At 44.0% G+C, this 17860-nt stretch overlaps 1 protein-coding gene across 15 annotated transcripts in view; it reads left to right on the top strand.

Moving 5' to 3' along the window:
* Positions 1 to 17860, top strand: part of LOC111934444 (coiled-coil domain-containing protein 134) — a 46247-nt gene that overhangs the window by 316 nt on the left and 28071 nt on the right. For 12 of the 15 annotated variants that reach the window (XR_015285859.1, XR_015285860.1, XR_015285858.1 and 9 more), the window contains exons 2-15: positions 108 to 231; positions 2587 to 2637; positions 4490 to 4563; positions 5338 to 5443; positions 5988 to 6191; positions 7382 to 7512; positions 8019 to 8133; positions 8916 to 9032; positions 9549 to 9648; positions 12134 to 12268; positions 12807 to 12921; positions 14468 to 14586; positions 15638 to 15779; positions 17142 to 17253. Coding sequence is in view for 12 of the 15 variants with exons in the window: in XM_086885734.1 (XP_086741860.1) it covers positions 108 to 231; positions 2587 to 2637; positions 4490 to 4563; positions 5338 to 5443; positions 5988 to 6191; positions 7382 to 7512; positions 8019 to 8133; positions 8916 to 9032; positions 9549 to 9648; positions 12134 to 12268; positions 12807 to 12921; positions 14468 to 14586; positions 15638 to 15779; positions 17142 to 17253 (1645 nt within the window). In the remaining 3 variants the exon portion in view is untranslated. The remainder of the gene's footprint in view (positions 1 to 107; positions 232 to 2586; positions 2638 to 4489; positions 4564 to 5337; positions 5444 to 5987; positions 6192 to 7381; positions 7513 to 8018; positions 8134 to 8915; positions 9033 to 9548; positions 9649 to 12133; positions 12269 to 12806; positions 12922 to 14467; positions 14587 to 15637; positions 15780 to 17141; positions 17254 to 17860) is intronic. The other 3 variants (XM_086885741.1, XM_086885743.1, XM_086885738.1) reach the window with 1 other exon arrangement.

The following is a 17860-nucleotide window of genomic DNA, read 5'->3' on the forward strand; positions in this document are numbered from 1 at the left end:
TTGTCGCCTCGGCACCCGGGCCCTGGTGGCCCTTTTCCCCTCAGGGTGGTGGGAGCGGCGCGGGGCTCGGGCCCAAGGCCTAACGGGCTGCTGTGTTTGATCCGTAGCTGGTGCGCAAGAAGCACGTCCTGTCCCGTCTCCAGGATGCCCTGGCCTGGCAGGCGCTGCCAGTCGTCCAGCTGCTGGCACCAGACGAGAGGGTGTGCGTGCATTTGATAGGAACTCTCTTTGGTAAGAGCTCTGCTGAGGCCTGGTGCAGCAGGGAGGAGGCAGGTGCCTTTTGTTGAATGCGTATGAAGTTTCCTCACGTTTGAAGCCAAAAAAAAAAGAGCAAAAGAATATTAAGGTGCCTACCTCCATTCTTCCACCGTTCTGTTATGTGTGTAATTATTCCCTGCAGAAAACTGCTTGTCACTGATTCAGAATAGGTTAATTAATTTTCTCATTCCCCAGGGTGCAGGATTGGCACGTTTGTAAAGCTCTTGAAATTTTCCAAAGTATCTTGACTTACCTGTAAAGTCCTTCTGGAGAATGGGGAGTGCCTGACATTCTTCCCTGAACGCCCTCCATTCTGGTCTCATGCCTCTGGAGTTACATGAAGATTCATAGCGAAATCAAAGCATGAGCTTTGTGTTGCAAAGGTGTTGCAGGATTTCATATCAAATGTGCAAAACACAAATCTGTGTAGAGGGTTTTTTTACACCATCACTTTACGTTTGTGTAAATCTTTGTTGCTGTATAACTAAAACCTACTGCTTTCTGTTGAGTCAGCCTCAGCAAAATAGCGTTCGGCAGGATGTCAGGAAGTGTCTTTCCAGTAAGTCTCTGTGATGCTGAACTTCTCTTACTGGTTTCTGTTTGCATAGCAGGGAGATGTCTTTGAAACATCTAAAATCTTGATGGAGAAGAAATAGTGGTCTACATCAGGGAACAGTAAGGCAGGAAAGGAAAGGTGGAGGTTAGAAATAAGAGTCCTTTTAAAGGGCAAATATACCAGATTCCTTTAATCCCACCATCTCATTTGCACATCACAGATAATTCTTGTTCTTTGGGGAAAAGTAACCTGCAAGACCCTATCCCTGCTTTGACACACTGAATAGTTCAAACAGTTGATTGCACAAAAATTGTGTTGTGCATGTTTTGGAAGCAGCTTTGTTAGAAACAGAACTTTATGCACTTCTCATTATTTTAATTGCACAGGGTTGTTTTTTTTTTTAATAGTCTCTGAACACATAATCCTTCAGAGTAGTGGAAAGAGTGGTGATTGTGGGTAATTCAACCCTAAACTGTATGGCCCTAACACAAAATACCCCAGAAGACAGGGATGCTGTGCTTGCATTTCAACTCTCTTGTCTGCTTTAATAATTCTCTGAGAGTTCTCTTTATGACTGGGTGGTTTGAGGACAGCTTTGGGTTTTACTGTACTTGGTGTAATTTTTAGAGCAGTTGGAATCCCAGTCTAAGCCTGGAGCTACAAACAACGGCATGTTCATTTTCAATAGAGCTTGGATGAACCAAGGATCACTTGGTGCAAGAGTGTAAGAGGAACCCCCCAAAAGTCTGAGCAGTGCTGTAGAGGAAGTATTAATAGTGAATTCAGGAAAATACATTGGGAGAGAGAGTATTGGAATAAGCACAGGCAGAAGAAAGAGAGACATAGTGTGGAGTGTTATGTGTGAGGCGGTATATTTCGGATAAGTCTGAATTTCATGCAGCTAATATTGTAATGTTCAATAATGCTGTATACAAATCTTTTCTAAAGTTACTAAGGATTGGGCAAATGATGCAGGAAATAAGTAATTTCTTCACCTGTCATACCATTGCTTTAGTTGATCAAAATTCTGAGACATCATGGAGCCTTCAGAGGGGAGGTAGCTTGATAGGATGTATTGAAGCAAGTGATTCAGTGTGGCAGAAGTGGGGATCTGAACCGTATGCCTGATGCTATAGGTTGGAAGGGGCTGGGAGGTAGAGTTTTTTGTCTGCTGGGGTATAGTAGAGTCAGACAGTGGTTTATTTTAATATATCAAATTTTATTGTAAAATTAACTTGTGAAGTGATGCCTTCAGGTTCAGTTTAATGTTGGAATAGTTTCTGGATGATTTAATCCTGGTGTTTAGATTTGGTTTCAGGATTTTCAGTACTGTGGAGGGAGAAGACTGTTCATAGTAACTGGTAAGAATGGAGGACACAAAGGACAAAACTCACAGCTGGGCTTTGACTTCTGTCGTTTTGGGGTTGTTTCAGATGTATAGGACTGGATACACACAGTGAGGTGTGGTGGTGGCAGCAGTTACATACTCCCTGACATAGATGGAGCCATTGACTTCAACTATAAAGCACATAAAAAATTTGCAAGAGAACCGAGCATCTGATGCTCCTTGTGTCCTGCTTATGGAGGCACCTTTTGTGATACTCCTGGAGAGTATCCACCCTCCTCTGACAAAGTCAGGCTGGTGTCATGTGAAGCAGGGAAAACAAAACAGTTCTGAAAAAACATTCAGCTCTTTTTAACAAGAAGGAATTACAGCACTGGTGATCAGAAGCAGGAATGAGTTCCATGACCTATTGTGGTTTATCTTGTAGGGATGTTGCATTCTGTGGAAGACAGCAGTGCCCTGAACCTATTGGTTGAAGGTGAGAGACAAGTGCCACATCTCAATTACTGACAGTTTGTGAAGGGGAGAACCTGTCTTGTCTGATACCTATAGTGAGATGCTCAGCTTCAACACAGTTTCAGTTTCATCTATATCCATGCAACAAAAATGAGTGGTCTGCTCCAATATTGGGGGCCAGGGGAGTGTGTGCATGTTTAAATATTTAACATTTCTCTCACAGGTTCTGTGTGTGTCATGAATTTAGTATCAGATGGGGAACAGTGCCTCAACTTTGGCATCTTTAGACCTGACCAAATTGTCAAAGCAAATGGAAATCAATTGAATCTACTGCTTTTTCCTCAGGAGTAGAGGGTATTTGTGATTTAGCTGTACGGGCTGCAGATTCCTCTTTGTGAGCAGTCGCTCATTTGAAAACTGAAGGAAACATCTGCAGGGCTGACAAAGGAATCTCTGCAGTCCAGTTAACCCTGGGCACCTCTGCTGAGTCTAGAGATATCAGCAGTGCAATGATGCATTTCATGTCCAGCCATGAAGGGTAAAAGGAGCTATGACAAACTTCTTACAGAGGGATTTTAGTTTTCAGACACTTGCTTAAAATGGGGTTGAAAAGTGGAGAAGTCTTTCTATCATGTTACCAGTCTGTTGAGAGATGGGTGCTCTCTAATAGAGGAATTTTAAATTAGTGTTGCCTAAGTCTTGAAAGTTTTTTAAGTTTCTGAGAGTTTGGGGCAAGAAAGGGCTATTAAACCATCAATAAATCACTTGTCTCAGACATGCTCCTGCTGAGATGCGTAACTCTGTAGCTTAAGCAGGTCTAGTATTGCCTTGGATGTACCAAGAAATGGTGAACCCAAAAGTCCCTGGTATTTCTTTTTAGAATACTTTCCTGGGATACGAATCAAAAGTGTAGGTTTTCCAAATGAGTCATGCCATGACAGGAAGCTACATCCAAGACATCCTTATCAAATCCTGCATAGAAATGTGTGCAGTGTCTCAGTAAAGGGGCTATTGCCAAAATTTTATCTGCTGAACATTCAGGTGCCAGTTCTAAAAGTACTGGAAGAGGAACTTTGCTTCCTGCAGCTGGCTTGCTGGTGTATGTGTAGAGGCACAGGCAGCCTGCCAACATCAGGCAACTCCCTTGTGATTTTGTTTGGGAAACCCCAGGTAATGTGTTGCCACTGCCTAGCAAACATAATTTCTTGCTGATTCCTCTTATTAGTACAGAGTTGACAGAGTTCTTAAGGTTTCAATGAACCAACAATAACAGCACTTATTGGGTGGGGCTGAGGAGGTGAACAGCACCACTCTGGTGCCTGGCACCTTGCTTTCTGGTAAGGTGTATGGGATAACTGCAATGGGGAGAAATGTCTGATAGACTTCACTTACTTTAGGGACAGTAGCAGCTGAAGGGGGAGCTCTGAGTGTGAATCTAAGGATCCTCAGCAGTTTCAGTTCTGATATTTTCTCTGGAAGGATGCGTTTTTAAAGGCCAGCTTTCATAGAGTAAGAAGCCTGGTCTATTCAATTACCATAATTCTTTATGCTTTTAAGCTAGGCTTTTCCCCCCTTCCTTTCCTGATTCCTTATGTTTACTTGCTGTCCTGAGGCTCAGTTTGTTGCTTGCAGCTCATTTCCATGCATGGTTTGTAGTGCAGCTCAAGCAGGACTCCTGGAATGATGCCTCAGAGAGCTTGAGCTGGGCTATCAGAAGTAATAGTGCTGGGAATGCTGCTGTAACCCTGCTCTCTCAGCACGTCTGTGCTCATTTCATTTCTAAGCTCTTTGCTCACCGGTCCGCTAAAGCCCTGTAGAAGATGGATTGTGAGAGCTCTTGTGTGTGTATTACTGATCCTGTTCTCTCTGCCTAGTTCTGGTGCGGCTTCTTGTGGAGCTGAAGTCAGAACAGTACTTATACTGCATTTTGGATGAAAGTCAGAAGGAGGTCAGTGAATATGAGTTCTCTTCCCCTTCCTTCCAGTCTTTCAGAGGTTGAGGAATGAGTGGCCCTGCAAGACTGAGATGTAGCAGTGGGATCACAGAATCATGGAATGGTTTGGGTTGGAAGTGACCTGAAAAATCATCTAGTTCCAACCTTCCTGGCATGGGCAGGGACACCTTCCAGTAGTCCAGGGTGCAAAAAACCCTATCCAACCTGACCTTGCATGTCCTAATGCCAGTTTCCCAGCTGTGGTGTTGTCAGTGTTAATATCTACTGTGGAGTTTTTATAGTCTCATGATGCCTTTCAGCCACAGGGCTTCATGATACTCTTATGAAGCTGTGTGGTTTCCTCAGATACTTCTTTTCCTACTTTACTGTTTCAGTTATGTGAGGAGCTTTCCCAGCCTGTGCCATGGGCTCTTACTCTCTTCATTCCTAAGCTTATAATGGTCCCACAGGGTACAAAAAAAGGGAAGTAGCAAAAGTGGTGAGAAATTAATCTGGTTCATCTGCCCACGTAAGAGATGGAGGGGAGAAAGAGGAAAAAGAACAACACACAAGCAATTCCTTGAATTCATTTAAAGACATTTTGGAGGCTTAGTGTGGTATTCAGGGTTTTCCTGTGGTTTATCCTAAGTGGTGAAGAGGACCCATCTTTGGTAAAGATCCTGTTCTGGAAAATTATGCATCACTGGGAACTTGCTGGTTTGGGTGCACTTCTGCCTTTGGACTGTGTCCTCATCAGTGAAACATTTTCCTTTTCTGTCTCCTCTACAGCTGTGCAAAGCAACTACCATGAGAAGCAGCCTGCCCACATTTTCTCTCTTGGGCAAGTTGGCAGATGCCATCCCAGGCTTTGCTGATATACTGGTGGGAAAGCACAGTGAGTAGTATGTCATGTCCCACTGAAGGCTGGTATTCACAGCCCCAGTACACACACATGCATGCACTCCCCTGTCCCCCAGACGAGTTCATGAAGGTCACACAAGAAGCCTGTCCAGAAGTCAGAGTGGCATTCAGGCATCCTGGGATACAGGTCAGAACCTTCATAGCAGGCTTGTTATTGTGCTTTTTGACAGGCAAAAGCAGCCTCTGTGAACTGAGGTTGTGGGTCTGCCTCACAAGCAACATACATTTAGGTTTTTTTCCTTGAACCAGTGCTTGGGGGGTCTGGTGAACAAGCTGAACTGTTTGTGGAGGGAGCTGGGGTGATGGATCTTCACACAGAGAACAGTGAGCTCTGCTAGCTGTTTATTACCTTACCTCTGCTCAGGGGGACAGATGCTGATGAGCACATCACCTAATTGTGGCATTCATTGACCTGCATACACCAGTCTGTCCAGTAGGCTTTTTCAAGTTTTCAAGGGAAACAGGTTAGTGCTTTTAAAATGTCAGTGAATGTTTGCTGTTCCTGTTCCTCATACTAGATAATTTAGTGGATCATCTGCTGATGGGCTTGATGTACCCAAATGAAGGTATAAAGGCTGCTGTCTGCTACTTGTATGGCAAGCTGTACTCCTCTCCTGTTGGCACAGAACGGCTCGCAGGACACTTTGAAGAAAGGCTGTGTGGTGTCTTCTTGAATACCTTGGGGTGTGCACAGACAAAGGAGCTGCAAGTTAATTGTTTGGGTAAGGCATTGCTGAGAGAAACTGCAAGGTGCAAGGGAAGGCTTAGAATGAGAAAGAAATCCTTGGCTGGTTTAGATGCTCTAATGTGGATCATTCCATAGAGGATCTTTATGCTGCTAGTCCAAAGCTGTCAATCCTTTCTGTTACTCCATAGCAATGGAGTGGCCCAGCACTGCTGCTGAGCACCCCCAGGTCCCCATGTTCCCTGATGCCTCACATTTGCCCAGCACTGACTAATCTTCAGTCTCTTCAGAGTTTGTGCTATGGCTTGAGCATCCCTCAAAGTGTCTGAATGCAAATACTGTGCACGGGCTGGTGGGTTTTGTAGAGCAGTGGGATGGAGTCTAAAAAATACTGTCTTTAGATGTGTGACATCATGTTAATTAGATATAGAGCTAATGTGGAACTTTTTTTCAGTTATCCTTCCAACTGCATGTTTCAGCTGTTGCTGGGGAGCAGAATTTCAGCCTTTCTGACATCACTTGTTTGTAAACCATCCAGGGAATTCATTTTCCCAGAAGGAGGCAAGCAGGAACTGAATTGCTCCTCAGCTTATCTACTCAACTACTAGAAATAGATTATGATTCTTTTGAAAGTAGAATTCTGTAGCTCAGATGATACCCCTGTGAATTTTACTGATGTGTACTGATGATTTGCATCAATACCTGTAGCAGTGATCTATACTGGGAGTTTTTTGGAGTGTGGGTATCCTTTAGGTGAGCACGGCTGTTTCTGTAAGAGCCTGTGAAAACAGAAGGGGAAAATAAAGGCCTGTTCTCTAGGAAGTGTTCTAGGGAAAATGTCTTATTGTTGGGGTCACTGGCCGCTTGGAGTAGAATACAGGTCCAGAGCTCTCCCAAGAAACAGTTTAAGGTGTGGTTACTAATAGAAGATAACACAAGTAGAGGGCTCCTGAGATGCGCCTGTGTACATACATGACTCTGAGAAGGAACAGAGAGCAGATCAGAGCAGCAAAAAGTATCAGCAAGAAGGGGTTGCAAGACATGGGGGTCATGGCAGTATCTGGGGACAAAGTGAGAAATGAGAAGAAGCTCCCTAAACTGGAGGTGAGGCCCTCCAGGACAGGAAAGGAAGTTGTCAACAAGTCTTAGTCTGTAAATACTCATGTGTTAATACAATCCTCGCTGTGCTGCTTAGTATGGTGCTCATTCTTGCTCCTCCTTTTACAGGTTTGCTAAAGGAGCTGCTGAAATCTGATCATTTTGTATCTATTCTTATGAATAATTCAAAGACAGAGGAGGAGACTGAGAACCCTGACTTTTTAGCAGGGGAAAATCCACTGCCACTTGTTCTCAAAAAGGTGATTGCTGAAGTGAATTGTTGGTACATGTAAAAAATTTGCTGGCCTGTAATGTACCTTTATCTAAGGCACTGTATATATAAAAAAGCAGAGTGTTATGTTACCAACACCAGCAATAGGGGCTGCACTGAGAAATGGGGATAGCTCTGTTGATCACCTTCTTGTTCATTCCTGTATCCTGGAATGGGGAAAATTTTACTCCTGGCCTTAGCTGATTTTACTCACTTACGCTTCAGGTCTAATACAGCACATGCAGCACCAGCATGACTAAGCCTGGGGGCAGAACTATTCTTACTCATGATCTATTCTGTTGTGGTTCTCATGTGCTTTTTCGAGTCTCTTTGGTTCGGTGTTTTATCTTGCCTTAGCAAGTTTAATCTGTGAAATAAATGCCAAAAGAGAGATCTTAATTTATGTTTTAAGTTTTAAAAAGTAGAACAAATTGTTTACTACTCATAGCTGCATAGCTGACTTCCTTTCTCCTTTTGACTTTTGCTTCCCAACAGCTCTTGTTGACCAGAGATGAGATGTTACAGGCAGCGAGTTCTCACTGTATGGCTTCAGTGCTGGTTCACTCTCCTAGCAGATATGCTTCTGCTTTTATCCATGCAGATGTCCCAGGTGAACAAATGCAGTAGCATCTCATTGTTCGTTCCCCAGTATCAAAGCTGCTCCTGGCTGTTTGGCTTAGGAATAAGGCTGGCTCCATGAAATCCACTGGTGACATAATGTGGTGGTCATTTTATACCAGGTGATTTTAGGAGTTGAAGAGGAGAATATGTTTTCAACTGAAAGTTTAGAAGCAGGTGTCACCAGGAGTTTCCACAGAGAGAATTTGGCTGAGTCCTTGAGGTCAAGATCCTTCTTAAGGAACTTAGATACAAGCCTAAGCAAACCGGGGTTCTGTCTCATTCCACTAAATATTGTAAGTTTGCTCAGATTTTGGTCTAGGATTTAGCTTTAGAATGTGGCTGTGTGAGATAGTTTATTATTTCTCTGTAATCCCAAAAGACAGAAATACTTTCATGATACAAATTCTTTGGGAGATGTAAAAGTCATGACGAAAAAAGGTCACTGCATCTGTGGTAAAGCTTGCTTTGTGGCTTTTCATTTGTGCCAAGGGCTAGATCCACAATTCAGCTTCTCCTACTGAGTTTGTGCTGGGAAGATGCCTGCCCATGGGTCTCTGCTCTCCAGTCACCTCTTTTTGAAGACTAGCATACCTCGAGCATCTGCTTTATTCTCCATTCCTGTCATTTCATAGTACAGCCGTTCTCCCTGTGGCTGTTGCTGTGTTTCCTCGTTTCCTCCTCCTTCCTCTGTTCTGTTCTAGGAGAAGCTGTGCCATGCTGTGAGCAGCCTACCTCTTACCAGAGTGACCTTATTTGTGTGTGTGTTCACAGAGTTTCTCTTCGAGTGTCTCTTGTGCAAAAGTGAATTCCTAATCTGGTCAGTGTACTGCTGCCTGCTCCTCCTGACTGAAGAGCGCCTTTTCTTCTCCAAGTGTCACACCGTCTATGGTGAGTCATCAACCTTTCTGACAGAGTGACTGCAGTAATTCTTGTGCCTCTAGCTGAATTCCAGTGCTTTACACACAATCACAATTTCCAGTCAGGATGGATAAGGGACCAAAAATAAGTACCTATCAGACATGTTTGTGATGTCCAATGTAGCTTGAATTTATAGTGTCATTGTCCTAATGAGTTTCTGATGAGCATTAATTCATTAAAATAACCAGTTACCATGACTGACACTCTCTGAATTACTGTTAATTTTTTTCTGTGGATATGCCAAGAGTAGATTTGGGAAGAATGGTTAAATTCCTTCTGTTCTTTGGGACTTATCTGCAGCGGTGAAGGTTGAGGCATGTTATGAGGGAGCTGAGTGAACACTCAACAGTTTTGGACAATTGTTTCTGTCAGTAGCTCAGAAGAATAATTGTTCAAATCTTTCTTCCTTTTAAAAATTAATTTTGCTTCCATTCTGGAATCTGGAATATTAAAAGCCTCTCTGTGGCTTCTCTTGAACATGTACAGGCATTGAATCTCTGGTGAGGAGTCTCCAGGGTGTCCTGCTGCTGAACAATGTGGAGTTGCACAAGCAAGGGCTCCTGCTCTTCACTGAAATACTGAAACGGTAAGGGAGTACCCTGTCAGGCTTGCACAGGCAGAGTTTGGTAGCCCAAAATGGAGACTCTGTGGGTTTTGCTTATTAAGATTTTTTTCCAAGACTGGATATCTACATACAAGAGTTTTTGTGTTTAAAAGATGGTGCTGAACAATCTCATCTCCTTTGTTCTTGCAAAGAATGGCCTGATGGTTGTTTCTGAACCTCACAGCTTGTCCTGGCTGTGCCTGCATCCACCACTGTATCTTCCTCTTCTTGCTTCCTTGTCAGTCGAGGAGGTGAAATCTCTTTTCAGCTGTAGACAGAGCAGGAGAGAAGGCCAGGAAGGGCCAGGCATATGTGAGCAGGCCAACTTCTGCTAAGTGTGCCTCTATGACAAAACAAAGCATGCAAATTCCATGGCCTCTGGTCTTCTATCATCATCTGAGCTAAATTCAAACTGCAAAAACAAATTCCAGGCTGAAATATTAATGTCTTCTGTCACTTTTTTCCTCTTGTTTTCTGCTAAGAAATAATATACACTGGCTTGTTTTTCTTCTGTGCTTCCTGTTGTTGCCTCTATGATCTTGTTCCTATCCTGTCATGCTAGTGACAGAGTCTCGTTTTTGCCACTTAGATCCCCCAGGAGAGCCCTTGAGCAGAATTTTGGAAATGTCATAGTCAATTTTGTAGCAAGTGGCAGGGTAAAAAGGAGAAGAAAAAGCAACAGTGCTAGAACAGTGTGGTGATGCCAGTGTGGGATCTGTCAAAAAGAGAAACCAGAATGTGGGGAACACTAATTACAGCATTTATGCTTGTAAAACAAAGAGAACACTCTGTGCAGTTACTCTAATTTTCTCGCACACCCATTGTGTTTCTCTGAGCTTTGCCTTAGAAATCACGTTTTATTTAAAATTATCTCAGAGTGCGGAAAGGGATCTTGTGCTGGAACCTCTCATCTTGGTTTTAGTTTGCAGCTGGATTCTCTTGTATAAGTGAGCCACACATTCTGGTGAGGTCCATACTGGATGTATTGCTCCCCTTGGCAGTATGTCAGGAATGTTGGGTAGTTCTCCCTAGAGTGATCCTTGTCTCTCCCAGCATAATCAAAGTGGCAGGTGCAGTGGCAGGTCCAAAGATGAGAGGTTGCAGGAAGCTGCAAGAGTGCTGCCCTTCACACTTTCCCCCCAGGCCCCAAAGATATTGCAGCGCGCCATATTGAAAGTGGGTTTGTGCGTCTTGAATGAGTCAGCAATACTCCTCCATCCCTTCCTCCCTGCATGAGTCAGTGAAGACTTTTTTCTTCCTGATGTGTTTTACTTCAGAAGGGTACCGATAAAGAAAGGAAATACAGAGGATTAATAGAATTACCCAGTGTAAGTAGAAGCAACTTGGAAGTTCAGTGCATCACTTGTGGCTTGGCTCCTGATGCCTGAGTTCCACAAGTCCTTTTCTTTCCCATGCCCACCTCACAGCTTTTTCTCACAGCAGAATGTGAGGTGGCTGCAAAGCTGGGTTCCATCCCACTGAGTGACTAAAAAGAGTGGTTCTTCCTCTGTTCCCTTTTTGCCATGTAACTGGGCTACTAGTGTAATTTCTACTGAAGTTCACTTTGCTTTCCCATTTGTGCATGACAGCATGTGCTCCTGGCTTGCCTCAGTCAGGCACGACTGTGAAAATTGAATAACAGGGAATACTTTTGGCTCCCAAATCTGGCTCCTGTCATGCTGTGCTGCTTTTCTTGCTTCACTTTGGAAGCACCCTCTGGCAGGCTGTTAGTGCCTAGGTAGCATGTAGCTACCTATCTTCCCCCTGTCCTCCCATCTGTACCTGACTTGCCAGGAGCCAAAAGAGCAAGGTCTGCCATTTACACAGCTCTGTCCAATAATGGGATTAATAGCCTGTTGTCCCTCCATGCTCTTGTATGCTCAAAGGTGTTGGGTCACAGATGACCAGAATTCTCACTGTCGAGAAGGATTGTCAAAACAGTTGGATTGTGTTCATTTTCCTTATTACTTTTCAAGTTTATGAAGGTTCCTGTCCTGGCAGCATCTGGCATTAGGAGTACGGTGAGAGAAGCTATTATCATGGCATTATCTATTCTAGGATGGTGATGTTTGCTTGTTTTCTTAAAAATATGAGTTGCTAGATGAACTCACAAATGCCAGAGCAGATGGCCGGAACATAAAGTCCTAGGCACAGAGATCACTATATCTTGCAAAGCTTGTTTTTCTTGTGCTTTTCATGTCAGCGTTCTGGAGTAGTTACGCAGTTATCCAGGCTGTAGGTGTTTTAGCATGCTAGTGCTTCAGCCTGGCTGAAATTTCCTCTTTATAGTAAAGCCTCTACCTGCTCAAGTCTGAGAGTACCTCCTTGAGAGCAACTGGCTCTCAATACTGAAGAACGTGGTTGCAATCTCATGGCTGAGCTGTCTATTTGCTCAAATTAGGGAAGGGCACTACAGTTACCTAAGTCTGACAACATTCTCCTTGCTTACTTTGTTTCCTCTTCACAGGCAACCAGTGGAAATCAAATTATTCACAAACCGAGGTGTATGTATAGAAGCCATTGATGTTCTGATGGAGACAGTGAACTGCCCAGCGCTGGAGGTGGCGGTGGAGGCTGTGAAAGCTGTGGCAGCTTTCCTGAGGTAGGCAGGAAAGTATTCGCAGACTTTTCTTCAGATACATCTGTTGATACCATCTTGGGCTTTGCAGTTCCCCTGTGGCTGTGTGGGTGAACGTGCTCTGCAGTGGGACTTGTGGCTGAGGCAGGCGTGGGTACAGCAGAGCCAGCTTCCCACCCACCTCAGGAAAGCTGCCAGAGCAATGAAGCTGTGGCAGGCAACAAGTCATTGCGGCAAGGACCTGGTGTTCCAGGCAGGCTTGTACAGCAGCTGCTGTGGCTTTGTCAGTCTGTACTCCATACAGATTGATAAGAATAATAAACATAAGACTCTGGACAGTCATGGCCTTCCTGACTGTGGTGGGAGCAGACAGAGTACTGAGGGTGTGTTTGGGCTCGTGTGGGTGAAAGCGCTGTTCAGATATTGTGACCTTACTATTCTCTGCTGGAAAGAAGTGGCAATGGCATATTTCCATCAGAAGAGCAGTTATTTCTGATGGTGTTGCCTTCCTAGTGGAATGTTCCCAGCAGGGACTGTACATCTTGTCTTTTACCCTGTTAAGGAAGGACCATCTGAGCTCCCCTCCAGTCCCATATGAAGAGCTGCAGAAGCTTCTGGAAGCAGTGCTGAAGCGATGTGCTGACCTTTCCCCACCACAGAGTAGTAAGAGGCATGCAGTAAGTCAAAAATTGCTTGTTGGTAGGACTGAGCAGGACAGGGATGATCTTCCTAGGACACTGTGTGGATATTTTTTATATGTTCCACCCCCTTACTTATATCCCCCATGGCTGTTTGGTTCTCCGCTATTTCTTTTGATCCTCTTGTCTTGAGATGGTTCTAGACTTTGAAGCAGATGAAGATGGATCCTGGTGAATGTTACCTTTCTAAATCAATGAAGTTCTGTGGGGCATCACTTGAGCATGCTATTCTCTTTATGTGTCCAGTACTCCAATGTAATTTGAATTTCCTTTTCTTCCAGCCCCTACCTTGTAGGCTTGTGATCAAATCTGTTTTTTCAGCAATGAACATTTCTTGTTCTACGTTTAGATCAAGAGTGTCAGCATATATACACTGTGATCCTTCAGCAAGGGAGTTGTTAGCCACTATTTGGACTATAAATCCTTCCCTGTTCCTGGCATCCACAGTTAGTGTGATGTGCTGCTGGGACCTCTGCACCTCTGAGAAGAGCCCCAGCTGCAGATGGCTAATGAAAAGACAAGGGCTGAGCCTTCTTGCTGTAGGCTTAGAGCCACGTAGGTTTAGATTGCATGCCAGTAGTGACAAGAACACCTCAATGCTCAAAGAAGTAGCAGAACTCCAAATTCTTGATGAACTATTTTTAGACCCAAGTTCTGTGGTACCAGGTATTGGCCCTCTCTGCCGGAAGAAGGCAGAAGTGCTTTCTGTCCTGTTGACAGATGTTGGCCAGTCAGTTTGCAAACATACAGAGCTAGGTGTCCCTTTCAGAATTAGGAGCTTCACAGCAAGGAAATTAGACAGACAGTGAGGATATCCAGGCTGTGTTTAAAGGGAGAAAAGGGGAAATGATGATACCTCTGCCAAGGTAACTCAGCATGAATGGAGATGGAGTTCTGAACTGCCAGGAACCAGTGTCTAGCTGTGTCCTCCTTTATTATTTTTAATATGTATTATGGAGAAGACCACCACAACAGGTTAAGGCTTAAAGGCAGATTTTGAGTTCCAAGTTGTTCCAAATTTGGGCAAATGATTAACTCTGACGCTTCAGTTGGCTTCAGGCTTAAGTTAGTGGGATGCTGTGTGGGAACAAGAATTAGTATATGGATAGCTGCTTAAAACTCTGAGCCAAAGTAGAAGAGCTTCTAAGATTTCATTGCTAAGTAAGGAGAAGAATTATCCTGCATTGTCTCAAGAATATTTGGAAGAAAGAAAATAAAAAAAATAGAAGTTTTCTCAGAAGGATTTAAAGCTCCATTAGCTGAAATGCTTAAAACTCAGATTAGGTCAAAATACAGACTCTAAAGACAGGGAAGTGCAGAGCTAGTAGCTCCATAACTCTGTCCTCCCTAAGAAGATGCAAGCTGTTTAGCTCTGCCCTCTCTGGGGAAAGCACAGTAGTGAAAAAATTGTGTGAAGGAGCGAAATGAAATCTGTTGTTTCTCCTGTTGCTGCTGGTGTCAGAGGAGAAAGCAATTTTTTTCTGAAAGTGGACATAAGATTTTAAAGACGTCTCTCCTTTAACAGGGTGATCTCCTATTCTCAGTGTCTCAGAGTCACCTGGCAAACAGAAATCTTGGTAGAGTTCCTCAGAGACACGGTCAGTTCTTACTCAATACCCTGGAAAGTTTCAGAAATGCTTGCAGGTGAGGACAAGTCAGGAAGGTGTGTGGGTGGGTGGTATGTGTCTATGTCTGTCCATTCTTCTGTCCTTGTGACTATGTTCTTCCACCCAACCCCACCAAAGAAATATCACAGGTGAGAGTTCAGTGCATGGCGCTGGTCAGTGAAACTGCAGAGTGAGGGGTATGTATTAATAGTGATAATTTTGTGATACCTGGATATGTCTCCCATGAAATTTGCCTGGGACCTATCCATTTTTTTAATGTCTTTGGGATTTGAGGGCCTACTTGAAAATTCATCAAAACTGATGATAATATAAGAACTATTGGAAGGTATGTGTGAAACCAGATTCCTGTGCTATGTGGTTTCACTGCCAGAGGGGACTAACCATTTAACAAATGTGTATCTGCTCCAGGTGCTGGCCTTGGATTTGCTCATGTCTGTGACCTCTTACTGAAAATGGGTTTATAGGCACCAACTTTACCTCTTTTGCTGGATCAGAGCACCATTTGGCACCCTTAGCTGCACAGCATACAGTGGTAGATGAGTTTGTGTATGAATCAGGATGAATCAGGATCAGTTTTTAGGGTAGTCTGGCCAAATTAGTTTTTGCATTGCATCACTTGGATTGGCAGAGATAATTCAGTCAAAAGCAGACATGCCTTTCTGCACTGACCCAGAGTCTTGGGGTGGTATTAGAGGGCACTCAGGTTCTGTCATGGATTTTATATCAGCTAAATGGTCCCTTGGCTGATTTTCGCAAGGTTTGCTGTGTTGTGCATCAGGCACTCTGGTATGGCTGAAAACCAGTCTTGCCACACCAGAGCTTCCCACAGCAGATGCTCTCTTCACAGAAACTAAGTCTTCCTTTCCCAATGTGTACTGTTGTGAAACCTTGATAGCTTTTAATAGCTTCGCTCAAGAGGTAACTGAGTGTGATTGCCAAATTCCTGTTTCCAACCCATCAAGTGTTTGAATTATGGTGAAATTTGGATTAAAATGTAGTATATGCTGACTTCCTTTACAGAGTAGGGAGGTTTCCTCTTTCCTTTGTTATCCACTGTGTGTTTGTAGGTTAGCAGTGGAATTCCAGGGTGACTTCATGGCCCAGGAGAATGCTTTCACTGCCCCCAACTCTGAGAGCAAAGACACACTGAGCAATTTCTCTGAGTTCCTGCTGAGGATTTGTGACAGTCTCTGCATCCCCATGGTCATGGTAGGATTTCTTTTGAACTTGGTCTGTTCCATGGATACCTGGGAAGGTGCTTTCAAGCACCGAGAGTGGGTTGCACAAATGGTCTTTTTCTTGGGAAGAGGTCACGTCAAGTAAACTGAGAACAACTGTGGCATTTTCCACTTTTCCACAGCCAAATATGGAACTATATAGTTCATGCAAAACTGTGTAGTTCATTCTGCTCTCAGAGGGTGCAGAAATTCATAAAGTTTCCATGTAGATGTCAGTGTCTTTCTTCAGACTGTGTAATCCCATAGCCTACCTACCATGCTGTAGGATCCGTTGCAGCTCCAGATGTGTCAGAAAACTGTTGTTTCCCCATGTGCCACTCTTTCAAAACTTGCCTGTGTCCCAGAGAGCAGCCATGGTTTGCACCTGCAATTTAATTTCTATGCTTTTTGCCAGAAGGTGCTGATGAGGCTGCCCAGTCTGCACAGCAAGGACGGTATTAAGCATTGTGCCTGAGTAAGGCCTGTGACATGATTTAAAAAGTAGCTGTGAAGACTGATGAGGGCTTTAGTGCTCCATACAGGCCTGTCCCTAACACACTTCAAGCAGAATTGTCAAAAAACTGGGACTTTTGTTGTGGTTTCTAATGTTTAGTCAAGTTTGCTTGTGCTTTGTGGCAGGTACAGGTGTATGAATTCTTGCAGTTGTTGGGAGCTTGGAGATGTTTTGGTCCGTGTTTTCTTAACCGATCTCTTGGTAGGCAGCTGCAGTGACACTGCTGTTCTCCTCCCTGACAGGAGGGTGCAGTGCATGTCCAGGTTGGCCAAGCTGGAGTCAGCGTGCTGTTTCTTGCTCATTGAACTTGGGTAAAAATTAATGGACTGTGAGAAAATCATCCTGTGACCTTCAACAAGAATTAGTTGAGTTGTTCTGTTCTAAACAGTTCAGGGCTGGACTCTGTAGAGAGCTCAAATGCCTGTGTTTGCCACTGCTCGGTGAAATGCTGAGCAGAGGTGTTAAGTGTTGCTGAAGTCAGCTGCACTTAAACATATGTCCTATGTTGTATAGGAGAATCAGCCATCTGACCTGTAAGAGCAGTAACTTCCAGGGCAGTGTGGGCAGTAATATCAGTCACTGTGCATTAACTGCTGGAATCCAGAAGAGGTTTCTTGTCTGGTGTGATGTCTTGCAGAGTTACCAGCACAGCTCATAGTGCTGGCTGAGGAGAGTGCTCGGTGAGCTTGCTATGCTGCCAGGCATTTTGGTAAAAGAACTGCCACTCTCTTTGTTTGGATTTAGAAACCTGACTTTCTGGGCAGGCAGGAGGCTGGAAGAAAGCTGCTGCCTTCAGTGTTAATAGCATCTTGTGCACCTGATCTATTTGTCTTTCCACAGAGCCATCTGGAAAGGGCTGTCAGCCCGTCAGTGACGGAGGTTTTCATCTCAACACTCAGTACCCTCTTTACAGTGGTGCCAAGCATGCGGAATAAGTTCTCCAAGAAGCTGGGTATGAGGGTCTTGTGGGATCATGTTCTCTGTGCTCTTAACTGGTGCAACTTGCTGCTACTGCATATAATTGAGGCAACCAGCCTAACATTGAGACTTTATGTGGAGGATTCTATTACATGTTTATATGAGTAAGAATAGAGTGCATAGTCATGTTCAGCAGGATGGAAAAATTATTTGGTCTAGCTCTGATGATGGGACAGGTTTTATTTTGGATAAGAATGTTGTGTCAGCTTTATCCTTCCCTCTGGAATAATTCAGAATTGAATTGACTGTTCCTGTAGACAGGGATTATGCTGGAATTGTTGGTGGGATTTTACTATGTAGAAATCCTAGCTTAGTCTATGTATGCCTTATTCTTCACACATCAGAGAGGTGATGTGGACAATTCCTCAGTTCTAAACATGTGAAACTGGCAAATATTCACTTCTCCTCCTGAGCAAACAAATGAACCTCAGATACTTCCATCAAACCCAAACATGGAGTAGTTTACTTTATGAGAGGCAGCCTAATGTATGTGTTCTTACTGAGATGGCCTGCCCTCTTCACCAGGCTTGTATGGGGATGTGTGGGGGTGTTATGGGATCTGCCTAGTCTTTTTCTTATCA

Source organism: Cyanistes caeruleus, chromosome 4, assembly GCF_971803275.1.
Source record: "Cyanistes caeruleus chromosome 4, bCyaCae1.hap1.1, whole genome shotgun sequence".
Lineage (NCBI taxonomy): Eukaryota > Metazoa > Chordata > Aves > Passeriformes > Paridae > Cyanistes > Cyanistes caeruleus.